The sequence below is a fragment of the Schistocerca serialis genome, chromosome 11 (assembly GCF_023864345.2).
Source record: "Schistocerca serialis cubense isolate TAMUIC-IGC-003099 chromosome 11, iqSchSeri2.2, whole genome shotgun sequence".
NCBI lineage: Eukaryota > Metazoa > Arthropoda > Insecta > Orthoptera > Acrididae > Schistocerca > Schistocerca serialis.
Genome location: NC_064648.1, coordinates 54,585,470 through 54,605,735, shown reverse-complemented (window position 1 = coordinate 54,605,735; position 20,266 = coordinate 54,585,470). Strand labels below are relative to the sequence as shown.

The window sequence follows — 20,266 nt, the reverse complement described above, 5'->3', positions numbered from 1 at the left end:
TAGTTGCCATGTCCAAATGAATCACAAATCATTTGTCCAGAGAGTACTCTACAGCATTGGCCTCTTACTTACCTTGCATTTATTGCAGATTTCTCACCTCTTGCAAACAGCCAGGCAGCTGGGAAAAAGTTCAGGTGGCTTCTGTATATAAGAATGGTAAAAGAACGTACCTGCAAAATTACAGACCAATATCATAACACTTACTTGCTCCAGAGTTCCTGAACATATCCTTAGTTCAAATATAATTAATTTGTTTGAGACGGAAATGTTTTTCCACAAATCAGCATGGATATTGTGCAATACTCATTTTTGTCTTTCGTCATATTATATACTGCTAACCATGGATGAAGGACAACAGGCTAGATTCCACATTCCTACATTTCTGAAAAGCATTTGACACAGGGCCCCATGGCATACTGTTAATGGAGGTATGAGCATATAGAATAGGTTCCACAATATGTGAATGGCATGAAGACCTCTCAAGTAACAGAGGCCAGTACTTTGACCTCAACAGTGACTGTTTCTCAAAGATGTTTTATAAGATCGTTCTTACTATGTGTATATGAAATGATCTGATGAGCAGCATTCTGTGTCTTTTAGCTGATGAAATTGTGTCTGGGAAAGGGTCATCACTGACTTAAAAGGATACAAGATAATTTGGACAAGCTTTTTATTTGTTATGATGAATGCCAGGTATAGAAATATTACAGTGAACGCAGATGAGTAGGATAAGCAATCCCACAATGTTGTTATACAACATCATTATCGTTCAGATTGACATAGTCTGATCAATGAAATGTCTAGGTATGAAATAGCAAAGTGATATGAAATGGAACAAGCACATAAGGATGGTAGTAGAATTGGGAATGATCAACTTTCTTTGTATTGGGAGAACTGTGGTTCATCTGTAAAGGACACCAAATACAGCACGATAGAAACGCCTAGTAGTAGTACAAGATACCATCCACCATGCACCATTTGGTTGCTTGCAGAGTTTTTATGTAGACATAGATGTACAGCAGCCAGAAAGAAGCTAGTCAAGTTGCAGATTCCATGTCGAATGCATTCTCATGCTTTTTATGTTTGGAAAGTCCCTTTGTAAGGCTAATAAGTTGTTAATTGGAGTATGTGACAGAGCCACGGATCAGTCATCTGCTTGTGTCATTAAGGGAATACATGAGAGAAAAGTAAACATAAAATTAAACTAGAGGTAAAACTGTCATCAACCTGGATGTTTTAAAACCTGCTGTTCTGTGCTACACACAGTCCTACAGACTACCATATGCTGTTGCCATCTCCACCTTCAAACTGATTTACCCAACCAGTTACTAAGTTCCTGCAGTTCAATGATCTAGGACCTTTGAATTTGTAGCATCACAATTATCCATTGAGCTACAAGAAAGGGGCAGAAGCAATTGGCAATAAAGTCCAGAGTGATTCTCATTAGGTAATAATAGCATTGGGGACATAATATGAAAAAAAGAAACTGGAATAAATACTTACATAGTCTTAGATTCCATATGGAATGCACACCAAAAGTAGATGCTGAGCACAGGGGAGGCCACATGAACATAAAGAGCTGTTAGTAGATGCAGGCACACGAAAAATGGTACTGAACTGACCCCTCTCTGCCATCAGAATTGTTCATTTATGGAACAGTGGTCTGTCACATGTATAGAAAAAAGCAAAGACCATTCCAGTCTGTAAGAAAAGTCACGGGAAATATGTGCAAAACTGCAGACATGGTGTAAAAACTTGTTAAATGATATTGTAATTCTGTATGAATGCTCTACTTGAAAAAAAAAAAATATCTGCAAGAACGGAAATGGATCCCATAATTACTGGTCACATGATACTGTTTTGGCTGCTTAATCACAGTGCTGCCACAATGTAGTCAGCCTGTAAAATGAGACCATAGTTCTGAAGTTCTATATGTGGGACAGCTAGCTAATTGGATGTGCCTTTCAAAGAATAGGGACTTCTGCTATGCAGTTAGTTGTTATCTTACACTTCAAGTTACATGCAAGCAGTAAGATTCATTTGAACTGAATGGTGTGAATGGATAGGTGTGAAGTACCCACCATTACCACATGGAAAGTATACAAATACTTTCCCTTGTGATGATGCCCAACAGTCATAGCTAACACACAAAGTATATGGAATAAAAATGAATGTCTCCATAACTGCCTACTTATTTTTGACAAAAAGTATTTTAAGTATAGTTATATGTTGGCAATATATAAATGTAATTGAATCTGAGAATCCTACTTTATAGCATGTGTTTGCATTTATTGCACAAATTTCATATGCATTCTTACCTTCCCCTCCACTCTCAACCCAGTGGTGTCTCACCTGACCCTTCAGTGTACATTCCTTGCCTTGCTAGATATATCAAGGGTTTCTGCTTCAGGTTTCAGCCAAGTTTCAATTCCAAGAGTATTTTGAACGTGACAACTTTCCTGGAGGGCATTAAATTCAGGAGTTACAGATAAATCAAGAATTTGCTTTAAAATTTTGATTGTAGTATGGTCTTTACTTTGTATGCAGTCTGATTTCTGTATCTCTGCATTGACTCACGTTCATTCATCAGAGGACCTCAAACTAGCCGAGGTGTGGCCGAGCAGTTCTAGGCGCTTCAGTCTGGAACCACGCAACCGCTACGGTCGCAGGTTCGAATCCTGCCTCGGGCATGGATGTGTGTGTGTCCTTAGGTTAGTTAGGTTTAAGTAGTTCTAAGTTCTAGGGGACTAATGGCCTCAGATGTTAAGTCCCATAGTGCTGAGAGCCATTTTTTAACCTCAAACTACTGCCTACCCTAAAAAAAGTGCTTTTTGTAGTGCTCACCTAACCCATCAAGTATTCCTACAATTCTCCACTTCATACTGCATGTTCAGCGGTCTGCAGTCCTGACAGTCAAGTAATCGATGAAGTCTTTGAGACCCTCCACTCACTCCAAACCAAAGGGCTCCAATCAATTCTGGGAATGCTGCTGCAAACTGGATGTGCTGCATGCACTCCGTGTGTGTGTCAAGGGCTCTTTGGTGTTAGTGCTACTTGCCCATATAAACTGAGGATGGCCTCAGAACCCAAACGATGGGCATCATTGGTGCCACAACTTGCAGACAGCTGCACGCTTCATGTTTGATAACTACAGGCAGGACATTCTCCACATCTCAGATGAGGCCCTCTGGCAGACATTCAGTAAACATTGGATTCATTTCCAGTCCTGGGCGCCATTTCCCTAAGGAGCTCCATAATGCATTTGGCATTGGAGCTCCTGATTAACTAGAAAATGCCTCTCTATTTGTGGCTGTTTCGACCCTGATGAATGAACACCAGCCAGTCCACTCACAGGGTTAATGGGTGAGGCCAGCCTCCACATTCACTCTCTTCCTCAAACAGCGCTATCAGTTACCACCCATCCCTCATCATTTGGTGAGGACAGCTCAGCCACATTGGGTACACCACAAGGTGTCTTGACAGCAGAGCCAGTGGGCAAAATAGGTGGCATTTTAGGCATCCCATGTGACGAGCTAGATTCTGTGCCACCGCTAGTACAATAGGCAGCAGTCTGAATGATGTTGAACATGGCAAAAAGCATCTTCAGCTGTTTGTGAATTGAGGCCAGCTCCATCTGCAAATGGTGTGGACACATTATATCCATTCTAGTACTACTGTTCAAGAAGTAACTATAAAACACAGAGAAAGCAGTATATCTATCTTGCTAGAAAGCAGTATATCTAACTTGCTATTGTTCTGGTGTTTTGCTAATGCAACCTGCCTGTGGCTAATGCACTACTGCGCTGTGTAGGTGTTCATTCAAAAGAATTGAGAGCTGTGCAACATACTGCAAATACACTTTAATGTTACTAAAATATGTGATTGCACCTCAAAACATGTATCAGAAGCAACACCAATTAAATTATGGTATTGTTAGCAGTTGAATAATGTACCAGCTTAATCTTCTTTTTAAAAATGACTGTAACCTAATGTGTACATGCTAATAGGTTTTGACCGCTATGGATGTTGTTGCAGCCAGAATTGGGCTCCTCAATAATGCTACATTCCATGAGCAGAGATTTTTAAATAAACAAGGTCATGAAAGTTAGCCCAAAGTAAAGTTACATATTTTTGCTCAACGTAAATGGAAGGAGTCACCATAACTGCAAAATAAATTTTTATTCATATGTAATCTCTACACAGATCAAATATGCATCTGTCTTCTATTCTTTTGGACATGTCCTAGGGGACGGACACTATTTTGATCCTGCAGTCACAATGACTCAGTTGAAAATTTGTGCTGTACCAGGATTTGAATTGGAGTCTTGTGCTGACAAGCAGATGCACTGACGACTATACCATCTGGACACAGTGGTCATCACATCTGCATGGACTACTCTAGCATTCTTCCTGTCAGAGCCAAATTCTCAACTTATTTACCCACTACTGATGCAGCGCTCATGCTCATGATCCTCTTTACACATGGTGTCTCAACGGATGCTGTAAGAGTGTGGTGTGCGTCTACTCTGAAAGGTTCATTGGTTGACATCACCTTAATTATATATGTGGTGTCCATTCTTTCGGACATGTCAATGTGTTCTCTAGTCCTGTTCCAACAATCTGAACATTCGCTGCCAGAATGGCAAATGTACTTTTGGCCACTTCTAAGTCACACTGGTGATGTTTTCCCCTGAGCTAGGTTTTCGACAGATGTTTGTCTAAGTCACATGACAGTGACAGCTACAGCAGGGTTAAGATGAATGACAAAGTTAGTAAATGAGGGCAGCACTCTCACGTTTCCACAAATAAGGAAAAGGTAAATATAGATAGAGAAAAGCTTACAATATTGGTTTCCACACAGAAACACACAGTAAAAGAAAATTATTAACACAAATGTATTTATGCACCTACTCATACTGCTACTGCAGAAGTGCTGTATTGTTCCGCACACATTGTGCCACTCAATTAGCTTTTTTTTCTTTTCTTTCTTTACAGCAAATGCCATGAGAATCTTGCAGTTGAGTAGCCCAAAAATTAAATATATTGTGCCAGTACTTTTGTATGGATAAATTAATGATATTGCATCTACATCTACATTTATACTCCGCAAGCCACCCAACGGTGTGTGGCGGAGGGCACTTTACGTGCCACTGTCATTACCTCGCTTTCCTGTTCCAGTCGCGTATGGTTCGCGGGAAGAACGACTGTCTGAAAGCCTCCGTGTGCGCTCTAATCTCTCTAATTTTACATTCGTGATCTCCTCGGGAGGTATAAGTAGGGGGAAGCAATATATTCGATACCTCATCCAGAAACGCATCCTCTCAAAACCTGGCGAGCAAGCTACACCGCGATGCAGAGCGCCTGTCTTGCAGAGTCTGCCACTTGAGTTAGTTAAACATCTCCGTAATGCTATCATGGTTACCAAATAACCCTGTGACGAAACGCGCCGCAGATGCAGAGAAAGTCCACCCATCACGTAGGAGATTGCACAAAAATCATTAAAGAACAAATATGGATGTAATAAGAGGGAAATTGCAGTAAAATTTACTTTGGTGGCACACCTAGGCATTCACTGACAGCTATAATTGTACGAAGTGTGTGGCTGCATCATTACACCATTTGACTAGGTGAAGTAGTGGAGAGTAAACCAGCTGTGAATTTGCACGCTACTGCACATCAAACAAGTGGTCACCGCTTTTTACATCAAAGGCCATTTCTTGTGCCTGTTCATTATAGAGGAAAATTTGTCTTTTGTTTTGAGGTACTAGGAAAAAGAACATGGGTGTCCAGATGACATATACGTGATTTGTTTTCTGTGACTTCTGAAGGATTGCTAGTGGTGCAAGCAAAATGATTATATATATTTTTATTTGTACACATTTAGGACAAATTCACTATTACATTCAAATGTAAAATAATTAAATTTGTAACTTATACGGCATCCTCTCCTCTGGAGAGTAGCAGAAAGTTTTCATGATATCTTACATGTTTTATATTTTGTACAATAATTATTGTTTTGCAGAATGAAGGAACTTTTATTTAAGGAAAAGTAATTGAGTTCTTGGCTTCACCTGGGTATGCATTTACCCAATTCTAATCTCTCGCCCCGTGTGCCTCTTCTCCCTTCTGTGTCCACTGTGGAAAGCACCACACTCCCTGCTTACCAGTTTACACTGTTTTCTAGAGAGTGAACAAGATACAAGAATACAAGACTCAGGACAAACCTACTGGCAAAGAGGCCAAAAAGGTAGTTCAAGTAGTTGCTCCAGCATGTACAACAATGCCACATGCTACAGATACAAAGACATTGCCCCTCTGCCAATGGTACTCCTGCCTTTTAATTTTTTCTGTAGTGAGCCCTCAGGGCCACTCAACCATCCCTGCCTCCCTGATGGTTTGGGGGCTCCCCTTTTGCTGCTTTCTCCACACCTGCTTTGGGATCGGTAACTTCCCATCCTCTAGGGACATTTGTCCCCCACCTCCCAGCCTGAGATGAATAAGCTGCTTCTTGCTTCTCTTCCCAGGAAGGGGTCCGCAGGGACACTCCTCCCCTGGGTTGCACTGGTCTACAACTGGACACCAGCAAGTGGCTGAAGGAGCCACAGACTTTGTTGCACTGCTTCATGATCATCATCTTTACATGAAACTGATTCAGAGAAGCCCTTGCCATCGTCAAAATCCTGTAAGGAGAGGAAAGACAAGAAAAATGCTTCAAGGAGGAGGAACTTCCAGTGCACACCGTCACCTGTTTGACTCCTGTGGCCAAGGCAGAAATTCCAGCAACCCCTGAGGCCCCAGTTTGCATTACACAATGAAACCCATAATGGAGTTTGAACATACGTTCTGGATACACTATATAGCAAACTTCTGGCTCTTGATACATCTTTGGAGGCTTTGGCTCTTCTGGTAAGTGCATTTCAGCATAGTAATGTCTGCAGTGTTTACCTCCCTCCTGATTATAAAGCATCTCATGACATATTGTTTGGTTTCTCAGCCCCCCCATCCCGCCCCCCTCCCAATCTTTCCTAATCGTGGGCAGTTTCAATACACACAACCCTTTGTGGGTTTTAACCATGATGACTGGTGGTCGTAATGACCTCGTAAACTTAATGGCGCAACTTCAACTTTGCCTCTTAAATACTGATACCCCGCACACTTCAGCATGGCACACAGAATTTTCTGTCATTAACCTTTTCATTTGCAGCCCTTAGCTTCTCCCATCCATCCACTGGGAAGTTAATGATGATGTGTGTGGTAGTGAGTATTCCATAATCTTCCTGTGCCACCCATAATCTTCCTGTCCCCCCGTCAGCATCACTACCCTGTATGTGTGCACAGATGGGCTCTCAACATTGCTGACTGGAGTGCTTTCGCCTTTCATGTTGACCTTGACTCCCTGCTGCATGGAGACATCAACAAGGCTATCCAGAATTGATTTGGCAGCTGATTTCAGAGTCCCCTCTTCCTCGGGCCTGCTCTGACAGAAGAGTACCTTGGTGATCATCAGCAATTTCAGAGGCCATTAGTGATAGTTGGCTGGCTATCCAGCACCATTAGTGGCACCAATCGCTGGAGCATCCTATTTACTTTAATCGGCTTCATACCCCACTCTACCACTTGATGAAATGACGTAAACAAGAATGCTGGTAACAGCATATTTCAACCATTGGACCACTAACCTCTCCTTCGCAGGTTTGACCTAAGAGACATGTCTTCATATACCAGACACTAGTAGGTGTATCTGCTATTACCTTGAAATTGCCCTGTCTGCACACCATTGCCCAACATTTTGCCCTGCATATGCTAGTTTCAGCATATGAGAATTATCAACCTGTCTTTCATGTTCTCAAGCAATGGGTCGAACAAAAGCAATTATCTTTTACTATATCCCATCTGGAGGTGTATAAATCTTCATTCATTGAGTGGAAATTCATCAGTGTCCTAGTCCTCTGCCCCAGGTACAGGTCACATCCACAACCAAATGATCAGGCACATATCAGTGGATTGTCAGCATCATATACTTACCATCTGTAACTGGATCTGGACTGAGGGCCAGTTCCCATTACAACACTTAGAAAGCATCATTGTCACAGTGCTGAAACTGGGTAAGCACTTCTAGAGACAGGCAGTTGTCGCCCAGTCAGTTTCACCAATGTTATCCATAAACTGCTTGAATGCGCAATAAACTGGCAGCTGTGTGGCTCCTTGAGTCTTGGGGTCTTCTGGCTGCATCCCAGGGTGGTTTTTGCTGACTGCTTGTGCCTCTTACTATTGCTCCTCTAGTGTGGGCTTCGCTGAATGTAGACTGCAAGGCACCATACAAAAGATGTGATCATGGGCGCTCACCCATGGCCTTTCGTTTCCAGCTTCCAAGACACATGTCATGTATTTCTGTCCACATCGTATGGTTCATCCACAGCCAGAACTTCATCTTGATGATGAACTACTGAATGTGACAGAACTTATTGTTTTTTAGGACTGGTCCTTGGTTCTTAGTTGACAGCATTCTCGATCTTTTGCAGTGTAAGTGAAAGTGCTTGCTACACCTGTCCCCTGAGGAACATAAGCAGGGATGCAGAGTGCACTACCCTTCTGCAGCTTTATAAAGCCATGATACCACGCTGTCTTGGTTATGGAAGTGTGGCATATGGTTCGGTATCATCCTCATCATTGCGGGTACAGATTCTGATACACCACTGTGGGGTTTGATTTGCAACAGGGCCTTTTGAACTAGACCTATGGACAGATTATTCATAGAGGCTGGGGGCCATTCATTGTGTATCAGGTGCCAACAACAGCTTCTCAGTTATGCTACCTATGTTTCAAACTCCCCTAAGCATCTAAACTAACATCCCCTCTTTCCAAACACGGAAACCCATCTTCCACAATGGTCACCCAGATCAGGGATTTTGATCGCAGTTCACACCCTGTCTTTCCCCTCTGAACTAGTTATTTCTTTCTCCACCTTTCCTGTGAGTCCACTCATGTTCACCTCTGTGGGGAACCCATTGGTCACAGCTTTGTCTTGACCCATCATCAGGTCCAAAAGACACGGTCTCTCCTGAGGCCCTCTGCTGTCAATTTTTCTGCATCCTTGGTACATCATGGAGTTCAGCAGTATTCTATACTGATTGCTTGGTGGTTGCTGATCACATGGGCTTTGCTTACACAGTCACAGGTCATACTGAACTGCCTACCATGCCAGAAGCTGTAGTGTTGCTAGCCCTCTCTCATTCTGTTGAGCATATCCTTTCCTCCGTTGGTGGGCCCTTCATCTGCAGCAACCTCTTGACCAGTTTTAAAGCTCTCAACCAGAATTACCCCTGGCATCCCATGGTCATTGCTAACCAGTATTCCCAGTATGCCTTTGAGCAATGTGCATGCTCAGTGACAATTATTTGGACTCTGAGTCATGTTGGGATCTATGGGAATGAACTTGCTGATAGCTTGGCTAAACTGGCTACCAGTAAACCGGTTCTGGTAATCAGTATTCTGGAAACAGACCTGTGATTGGTATCACACCATCAAGTTTTAGGAACCTGAAATATGGAATGGATCACTCTGACTTCAGACTACCAGTGATAAAGGAGACGATAAATTTGTGGAGGTCGTCCATGCATGTGTCTCATAAGGATTCTGCTGTCCTTATCCAGCTCTACATCAGTACCTGGCTGACTTCCAGTCATCTCCTCCAGTGCCACCCCACAGTCTTCATTCCCATTCAACAGTGGCAGAATCTTAATCTCCCTGACTCGCTACACATGGTGTTAAGAGACAATTTTTCAATGAATGACTCAGTTTTATGTTTTATTCATGAGGAGAGCTTTTACCACTCTGTTTAAGGGAGGGCAACTTAACCTTATTGGCCCATTGAGGGGTTGGCAGAACACTATATTGCCATCTCTGCCCAGACCAGGCTGCAGCTATCTAGGCTTGGTGGACCAGTGTGGTTCTCACCCTACCTGCTCTTTAACTCTTCTTCCCTCCTATTGCATTAATCTTTTGTCTCTGTACTTCTTTTGCTCTGTCTGTGTTGTTAGTCTTTCCTAGGCAGTTTCTGAGCAGAGTATCTCTGGTTAGTGGTGCGGACTGGGGGATGTATGTCCCCTCATTGCATTCTGCTCTCCAGTGCTTCCGGCTGCTCTCTAAATGGGGCTCCTTAGCTGTCTTTTGTCCTCTCTCTACTGTTTTTCTTTTTGTCCCTTCTATTGGTTTTACTGACTTTTCATAGACATTGGGGTTTTCTTCCTCTGAATTGTGTGTGGTAGGCTCTCCTTTACCAACAGTCAGGTAGACCGGCCTGCCTGTTGGAAGTTTGGCGCCTTTAATCATTCATTCAGCCAACCACCTCTGTCCATCTGTTCCTGCCACCTCTCTCTGTTGTTCTTCCCTTTCTCTCTCCACATCAACCTGCCCACATTCATAGGAGGTTGCTGGTTCTTACCTTCTTAGTATTTTAGTCTACATAATAAGTAATATATGTACCTGGCTTGGTTGAACCTGTGGTTTAGGGGGTGATGTAAAATGCATCTACTTTCATAATTTGTATGGTTACTGTGTATGCTGGTTACTGCTTAGTATGTAAGAAATAATTTTGATTGATATTTCAGGGTGAATCACTTACTGTTGTGCCTGCCTCCAAGAATAAACAAAGCTTTAGTTCAAATGTTTGAATTGTGGCTTCACATTTTCTTGTTGCCTGTTTCTAATTGATGAATACATGTGATCATTAGCATTATGGCATTTACAGCTTCTATAGATCTGTTTGAAAGTACCCCCCCCCCCTCTCTCTCTCTCTCTCTCTCTCTCTCTCTCTCTCTCTCTCTCTCTCTCTCTCTCTGTCTCTGTCTCTGTCTCTGTCTCTGTCTCTGTCTCTGTCTCTCTGTGTGTGTGTGTGTGTGTGTGTGTGTGTGTGTGTGTGTGTGTGTGTGTGTGTTCCTGCTCCCCTACTCTCTGAGAGAGCCATGTAAAAGTGAGACACCAAAGCCTTGATCATATCACTTCTTTTTTCATTTTTCAGTTTCTTGTAGACCCATTAAAGACGGAAGGCTCTAGTGTTGGGGTAAAGCAAGATTCCGAACTGAAACTACGTACTGATGGATCTGAGCATAATGTAAGTTTTCACACAAGCACTGTATTCTGCAGAAGTGTAATAAGAATGTCATGACGCAAATATGGGGCATTCAAGCTAAATTATCATGGATGGTGAACAGTTGAAACCTATGATACCAACTATTTTCAAGAATTTATTGTTCTTCTAGTTGACTGTAGTTAGATGTGTTATTTGCTAGGTACTACCAATAGTATTGCATATCTACACTAACCATTACCCTTATATTAATTTTTTAATATGATTGAATGTAACGATAGCCTTAAATACATATTTGGTATCAATGGAGCAAGGAAGACTTCCTCTTGGAAGTAACTACCTCTGTGTCACAGTGCTATAACAGAATATTTGGAACTAATATACTTATTGGCTGTATATTTTAGACTTCCAACTCACTATTCACTGTAGTATTTACATCATTACTGAAATCCTGCATTGGCTGTGTGTAATTCCTTATTATTTTCCACCAGTATACGTGACATAAATTTGCATGGTTTCCTAAAGAGTAGGCACTAAAAATACATGGTAACAGAGCAAGAAGATGTGTAAATAGCATTAAATTTGGTTAATTTTGATGATAATGTGTGGTATGCCATAGTCATTTGATTAATGACCAAAAAGCTCTCTTGTTTATGGGTTCACAGAAGGAACATTATTTGCATCCCTATATTAACTGGAATTTAATTTTGAAATGTTGCCACACACATATATCAAGTTTGTATATAGAAGTACAACTTCTCGATAGAGCAGGCCAGAGTGCCTCTGAAATCAGAGTGGATTGTGTGTCAGGAATAGAAAGTGAAAGTATGCCAAATAAATACTACCCAATGGCTGACAGCAAAATCAGTGTCATTAGAACTAATTTGGCTGCATTCTGACACTCACTCTTCCCAAGCAGTAAAAATCTCTGCAAAGTTGTATGACATTAATAACAAAGGAATATTAAGAGCTGTGTCTTAAACACAGAAGTTAGCAAGCTATTATAATTCAGATTGTTTTCTTCTTTCAGTCTGTTAAAAATCCATTAGGAATATCACGGTCCACTGATTTTATCAAGGAGGATCCTGAATTATATTTGGAAATGAATGAAACTGAGAATATTGTAAGTATTTACATCTTTGATGTATTGCATGCATTCAAGTAATAAGTCTTTTGTTAAGTGTGTGGAGTAAAAGATGTGTGTATAGTAAAAGATGCATTGCTGTGGAATTGTCACAGATTGTCAGTTTTCTGGAACTGGTTGCTGTTCATAATTGTAGAGTATTTTTTTACTTGTCCACGTAACTATATCACCTGCTATGTACTGACTATTCTAAATAGAAGTGGAAGGGGACTGGTTGCTGGGGTAATCCTGTTTTCCATAGCCCTTATTGATATCAACAATATTGTACAATGACTGTGTGTGATGGATACAGTAAATTCACGTTTAGATGAAGTGTAAGTTCTAAAAGCATAGGTCATTCGAAAAATATTCCTCCTTTCAGTAACTTACGATAAATACAATTCAAAAGAACATTAGATGTTCTTACGTTTTGTGAATCATAGTTATTCTTGACACTGTCCTAAATTTTTTTGTTTTGAAAAATTAGATAAAATTTGTGTGTTTTAGACCAGCCCTGATACTTCGGCCATGACATACACACATTGTGGCAGCTTCTGTAGTACTTGTAGTATTAGTTATGAATTTTTCAGCTATAGAAAAACTCCATGTATGGCTTTTGGTGAATGATTGTATACAGATGAAGCCATGTATGAGATCACCATTCGAGTCCTGGGAGATCTAACAAAGAAAGATTAATATTTTAGATATGCTTTATGACCTTGCTAAGGGAAAGAGATGCTCACATTGATAAACATGTCACAGGAATAAAATTAGACATAGACTGGGAAACATTCAACACACAGTTGCACAAGTTTGGGTGCTGGCTCAGTCTTGATGTCATTGTTCATAAACAAACTTCCTGTGGTTATTAAGGATTCTTCAGGCACTGAAATGTTGGCTTCTTGAGACACTGAAATGTGTGGTGCTTATACAAGCCACCAGGTCAAGGAACCAAACTATCATGCTAGGGAGAGCTCAGAGACTGTGTAAAGGATTATAGCTGATTCACAGCTAACAGGCCAAGACTTAATGCCACAGAGACTCATATTATGCAGTTCTAAGCATATGAAAGGGATGCATTGGCATCACAAGTAGATGGGACAGTAAGTGAAACAGTAGTAGTGTTGTTCCACAAGAAGGGTTTTACAGAAATGAAAACACCACACATAGTACTCAAGGATGTGCAAATAAGGAGCTTAGCCAAAAGAACGGACTGTAGAGTTTCCTAGGGCATAGCTGTAGTTGTCAAAGTGGCTGGATTGTTGTTAGTGACCACTTACCATGAAAATACAAAAGGCCATACTGGCCTTCATATGCAGCCCAAGAGATCACAGGTCATACAAGATGCCTCCATGACACCAGGACCAGTGGTGTGGAGATTTTGTCCACTGTATGGAGTGATGCTCCCAATGCAAGTGTGCAGAACAGTGTGTTGCTGGTTGTGTGGTTGGCACTGAAATCATTGACGTGTACTCCCACTTGTTACTTTGAAAGTACGCCACTTAGGTTAAACAGTGGTAGACACCTGAGCAAATCTACGAATAGGACGTGTGACCATAACAGTGATTCTGAGTAGCACATGCAGTTGTGCAGTGAACATCTTAGCTCTGTCAGCTAGAATGACATAGTCTTTGTGATCTCAGGAGGATAAAATGCTAGGATTTAATAATGATGCAGAAAAATAGGGCATGTCATTTTGTTACTGGCACATGGCCAGCAAGATTCTGTATTAATTGTGGAATTGGGAATTTTATTAGGTAATTGCATGAGAAGCTAGATCAAGCTTTGTTACTGTACCCCTACATATCTTATTTAGAATGCCCATTGTGAATCTTTTCTAAAAACATGTAGGAACTGGTTCCTACATCAGACATTTGTTTGCCAGACTTGATTTTGATGTGCATTCATTGCGTATTATTGTTTCCCTTGTTTAATGATTTTTGTAATTGTCATTGCCATCATATGTGTTAGAAAGATTATTGTAAGGAACTCATTGCCTAGAGAATGAGGTCATCGCCTAGAGAATGAGGTCATGAGATGGGATGTTGGGATCAAGAAGTTGCATTGTTTTTTATCACTTGATTGTTGTTGAACTGTAATTATCGGTTGTTTGAATTTCTATGAAGGTTTGGTGATCTTGCACAGCAATATATGTTGTTGTTGTTGTGGTCTTCAGTCCTGAGACTGGTTTGATGCAGCTCTCCATGCTACTCTATCCTGTGCAAGCTTTTTCATCTCCCAGTACCTACTGCAACCTACATCCTTCTGAATCTGCTTAGTGTATTCATCTCTTGGTCTCCTTCTACGATTTTTACCCTCCACGCTGCCCTCCAATACTAAATTGGTGATCCCTTGATGCCTCAGAACATGTCCCACCAACCGATCCCTTCTTCTGGTCAAGTTGTGCCACAAACTTCTCTTCTCCCCAATCCTATTCAATACTTCCTCATTAGTTATGTGATCTACCCATCTAATCTTCAGCATTCTTCTGTAGCACCACATTTCGAAAGCTTCTATTCTCTTCTTGTCCAAACTATTTATCGTCCATGTTTCACTTCCATACATGGCTACACTCCATACGAATACTTTCAGAAATGACTTCCTGACACTTAAATCAATACTGGATGTTAACAAATTTCTCTTCTTCAAAAACGCTTTCCTTGCCATTGCCAGCCTACATTTTATATCCTCTCTACTTCGACCATCATCAGTTATTTTGCTCCCCAAATAGCAAAACTCCTTTACTACTTTAAGTGCCTCATTTCCTAATCTAATTCCCTCAGCATCACCCGACTTAATTAGACTACATTCCATTATCCTTGTTTTGCTTTTGTTGATGTTCATCTTATATCCTCCTTTCAAGACACTGTCCATTCCATTCAACTGCTCTTCCAAGTCCTTTGCTGTCTCTGACAGAATTACAATGTCATCGGCGAACCTCAAAGTTTTTATTTCTTCTCCATGAATTTTAATACCTACTCCGAATTTTTCTTTTGTTTCCTTTACTGCTTGCTCAATATACAGATTGAACAACATCGGGGAGAGGCTACAACCCTGTCTTACTCCCTTCCCAACCACTGCTTCCCTTTCATGTCCCTCGACTCTTATAACTGCCATCTGGTTTCTGTACAAATTGTAAATAGCCCTTCACTCCCTGTATTTTACCCCTGCCACCTTTAGAATTTGAAAGAGAGTATTCCAGTCAACATTGTCAAAAGCTTTCTCTAAGTCTACAAATGCTAGAAACGTAGGTTTGCCGTTCCTTAATCTTTCTTCTAAGATAAGTTGTAAGGTCAGTATTGCCTCATGTGTTCCAGTGTTTTTACGGAATCCAAACTGATCTTCCCCGAGGTTGGCTTCTACTAGTTTTTCCATTCGTCTGTAAAGAATTCGTGTTAGTATTTTGCAGCTGTGACTTATTATATATGTGCTACTAATTGTAAGCCCATGTCCTGCATTAGGATTCCAATAGCTAAATATGACGAAGGGCTGATGAGGCAGTGCTTGGAAAAATTGAATGTGGAGGTTGGTTTGTAATGGCACATGGTTTTAGAAATTTAAGATATAGTCTCAGGAATACTGTTTTTTGAAATGCTGGTTATGTCTGTGCCATCCACATGTTGCATGGTATAGTTAAGGAACTAGACTGCAGATGGTTAATTTTTCTCATGTAGAGAAATTTGTCTAGCTATAGTGAAGATATGGAAAATTGAGATTCAGAGATTGGGAGAATTGTCTTCTTAAACCATCAAGTAACGCAAGGGAAAGTGGATGGCCCAAATGTGGGTTGAGAGCAGGTGTCCTGGGAAAGAACATGGAAGGACTATGCAGTGACTAATTGGAGAACATGTTGAGTATCAGACTGTTGTATGGTCAGATAACTGGGAGAGGTAAATCTTCTGCCAGTTCCAATAGAACACAGCTAGTTTCAGAATAAGATGTTATACACTGGAGTGGTATTGCAAAGAAATAGTGAGCTGTGGGGTGAAATGACAGAGTGCACAATGTTCTGCAGAGTCATTTGGATGAATGCATATGGAATGAATATGTAATTAAGCATAGATATATTTTTCATTCTTTCATTCCGTGAGTTGTGTCCCTTCATATTCTGTATGTAGGGTATTAGGGTGTGGTTTTGTTGTTTCGATTGGATGTAGAGTGGATGAACAGGAACATTTGTTTCCAGTAGATATCATGTATCTAAAATGAAGTTCAGTACTACCTTATTAGCCATTCTTGTGCTCATCAGAATATTTTGACTCAGGGAGGCAAGTTCCACTTAAATTCAATTTTTATGTTGAATGGGTTTTGACTATGGCAATAAGTAGACAGCTGATATAATTTCTGTGTTAAGTTGTATTAATACCTTATTGGAGAAGCAATTCAGTGGCAGGCTACTACATCTGTTACTGGTACATTCAAACAACACACAAGTGTTATGGAGATGCTTAAGGAACTCAACTGGGAATCCCCAGAGGGAAGGTCATGTTCTTTCAAGGAACGCTATTGAGAAAATTTAGTGGACGGGCATTTGATGCTGACTGTTGAATGAATTTTTTTGTTCCCAACATACATTGCACATAACAACTATGAAGATAAAATCGGAGAAATCAGGGCTGATATGGAGGCACATATACAGCCTTTTTCCCTCTTATTTGCAACTGGAATGGGAAAGAAAATGACTAGCAGGGTTATGGGGTACCCTTCCCCATGCGCCATTTGGTAGATAGCAGAGTATTGATGCATGTGGAAATACTAGGTAAAATACGTAGCTGACTACTGTAGTAGAAGCAACAGTGATATATTTCATAGTAGTAAATGTACATATACATAAAAAATATGTTAGAAGTTCGTATAATTAGCAATGTGAGTAGATTAGCACAAGTAGCTTGTTGTCAGTATTTTTCAGAGCTAAATTCCTGTGGGAGTTTCTGCCTTCAGATTTGCGGTCTGGCTCATCCCAGATCCATCCACATCTTCATTTATGGAATTCAATGTGTAAATCAAATAATGAACAAATGAATAATGTTCACACCCCATCTCTAGCCTGAGCAGAGGTTACAGTGTTGAAAACAAATTTAATTTTACGAAAAAAATTCTGAAATGCTCAGTAATAGATGCAACCTATCAAGACAAATTAAGGTTATCATATTTTACTGAAAAAAATATACATGTATAAACAATAGCTCAGGATGTTTAAAATCATCAGATTTCACAAATTTGTCATAAATAAAGATACAGAATTGGGGTCAGATTTTTACTGCTATACATGCCTGCAAAGCCTTTATTTACAAAGGAACCACATGATTTTACCCTCGTGTAAGATTTATATGTTAGCACATACAACATTAAGGTGCTTTTCACAGCTGTGTTTAGGATTAGATTCATCGTTTACTGATCACAAATATCAAAATCCTTTTCACAACATTTAAGCATCCAGGCAATAGACTTGATTCATGCATTTGCAAACATTTCAGTTTAGGAAACTAACTACTGTTCCCATAGCGTATAGTCTATCCAAAGGTGTTGAAAGAGGATGCACATAGGTGGAGCCTCTCACAAACTCCCACCAATAAAAAAATACCATGTGATGAAGCAACTTTTAAGGTCATATCTGCAGCCCGCTACAGCTGATCAATCTGTCAGGCAGCTTACTGTTCAGAAGTGCTTTTTCGTGCAGGTTCCAATGCACTGGTACACCATCCAGATGAAAAATTATATTTCTGATCATTTTCCATCTCTTCTGTTTTCGTCCATCCATGTGATTCCTAATATTGTCAACTTTCTTCAGTTTGTTACAGAATTCCCTGCTCTTCAGATTCAGTTCAGTGTTAATCTCACTAAACTGTTCATCACATTTCATAAGTTGAATTATAAATCATGATCACTACCAACAAACTTCTTGTCCCATATTGCATAGCTCATTACCCTTATTAATGTTGCAGCTACCAGTTAAGTCTTATCCCTCGAGGACTCATTTTTTAAGGTGTAAAGTGATCAGAAATGGCCTGTTGCTGGAAGTAGTAGACATTACTGGTTACACACTAAGTGAAACATAATGCATACGATTCATTGGTGTCTGCTTTGATTTCAATTGAAATGGGTGTCAAAAAATTGGTAAACTTGTCAAGTTGATCCTCTCAGTTACTCACTTAGAGGCAATTATGATGGCTTGTTTTGGATTTTCACTTGTTTTTGGAATTATCTTCTGGGACAGCCAACTAGAAATATATAAAATATTTGTGTTATTCAATGTAAAAACCAATGGTGAGTTCTGTAGTGACATGTAGGTGCAAGATTCCGTAGGTCAGTGAAGAGGTTTATGCAAGGTGTTCCCATCACTATCCTACTACAAGGTTGATTAGGATAAGTACTAATTTTTTCATGGATGTGATGCCCTGTAAGGTTATCATATAGGATAGTACTGAGTGAAAGAAAGCTAGGAAGCATTTCTGCAAGTTGACACTCTGGAGGAACATTTATAATTGCAAGGCAGGGAGATAAGAGCTTTTTGGTTAACTCATTCTCATGCAGGTGCCTCCTTAATCTATTTTTGATCTGAAGGCCAGAAACATCACTCATAGATCCTCATCCAGTGTGTCATTTATATCTCCTTGTATCTCTTAGACATTCAGATTTGTTTGGAATTGCATGATGTGTGTTTTTGTAAGTGTAAAGGTTGAATTTTTGTTCTGTTGCCTGTAAACCAGTTGCAAGCCTGTTCCATTATTCTCCTGACAGTTTCTAGTGTGTATTTATTTGCCAGTTATCAGTGAACTTCTGTCATCAGAAAACATTGCAGATTTTGAAGGCTCCTCCAACAGTTTTAGCACAACAATAATGTAGGTCAGGATAAATTAAATGCTGAACCCTGTGGGACATCGAATGTACTGTTTCCCCATTTTTATTCAGTTTTCCTCCCAAGTATCATTGATTACTATGACCCAATTTTTTGTTGCTAAGCTAAGATTCAGTTTTTGTAAATCCAATTCTTTTAACACTGTAACACAGTAATTTACCAAGTAAAGGGAGATTAATGCTTTAATGGGATGCCAATAAGTTTTCTGCACTTCCACTGCATATTTCAGTCATGCTGTAAAGTCAGCACAATATTTTAGTAATTAGATTGTTACGATCATAACAAGAAGACTTCCTGCTTCTGTCACCAGATGATTCTTGTGATTAATTTGACCATCCATCTGATGAAACTGATGTCTGATCAAGTATACACTTGCTGACTGAATCTGATGGACCTAATTTCAATGGTCACTTTTTATCCCCAGTGTTTTCAGCTGCTGTTAAATTATTGTTTTCATGGCCTGATTTTTTTCTAAATGTTAGGCTGGTGCATAAGTTGATAGCACTTTCGTTTTGCGTGTTCATATTCCAGTTGCTGAGGGTTTATTTATCAATTGTCATTTTTTATTTGTGGTTTGCTGTTTGCTCACTGAGTTCACATATATTTGAGTTTACATATTGTCATTTTGTTATTTGGAGATACTGAGTGGAACAGTGATCACTACAAAGTGGAGTGCAAAATGGCGAAACAAGAGCACTTTTGACATAATCATCTGTTTGGGTTCTATAGAGGGGTAACAACAGTGGAGGCAGCTAGAAACATTTGCACCATGTTTGTGTTTAAAGCCATTGGACAGAGCTTGGCAAGAAAATTATTTTGTCACTCTAAGGAGAATTGCTGTGCCATTAGTGACTTACCTTTGGGGCTTGATGAAGATCATTTAAATGTGTTAATTCGCAATGATCCATGTCATTGTACTTCTGAACTTTAAAATTCGATGAACTGTGTTCTCTTCTTGACCTTGTGATTTTCGCGTGCAGTGGGGGAGGCTCAAAAATATGATCTATGGATACCACATGCACTAAAACATAACCACAAAAACGGGTGGCCACATGCAAAACCTTGCTTGCCTGCCATCAGTTGCTTGTAAAGAACACTAATCATTTGCGCCCTGTATCATTATGCGCCCCCCCATGAACCATGGACCTTGCCGTTGGTGGGGAGGCTTGCGTGCCTCAGCGATACAGATAGCCGT

The 20,266-nt window shown here is 40.3% G+C and overlaps 1 protein-coding gene across 1 annotated transcript in view; it reads left to right on the top strand.

Annotated features, from left to right (window-relative positions):
- The window catches only part of LOC126427266 (zinc finger protein 708-like), a 164,082-nt gene that overhangs the window by 32,720 nt on the left and 111,096 nt on the right, over positions 1-20,266 (top strand). The window contains exons 3-4 of the mRNA XM_050089518.1: positions 11,021-11,113; positions 12,120-12,212. Of these exons, the coding sequence (XP_049945475.1) occupies positions 11,021-11,113; positions 12,120-12,212 (186 nt within the window). The remainder of the gene's footprint in view (positions 1-11,020; positions 11,114-12,119; positions 12,213-20,266) is intronic.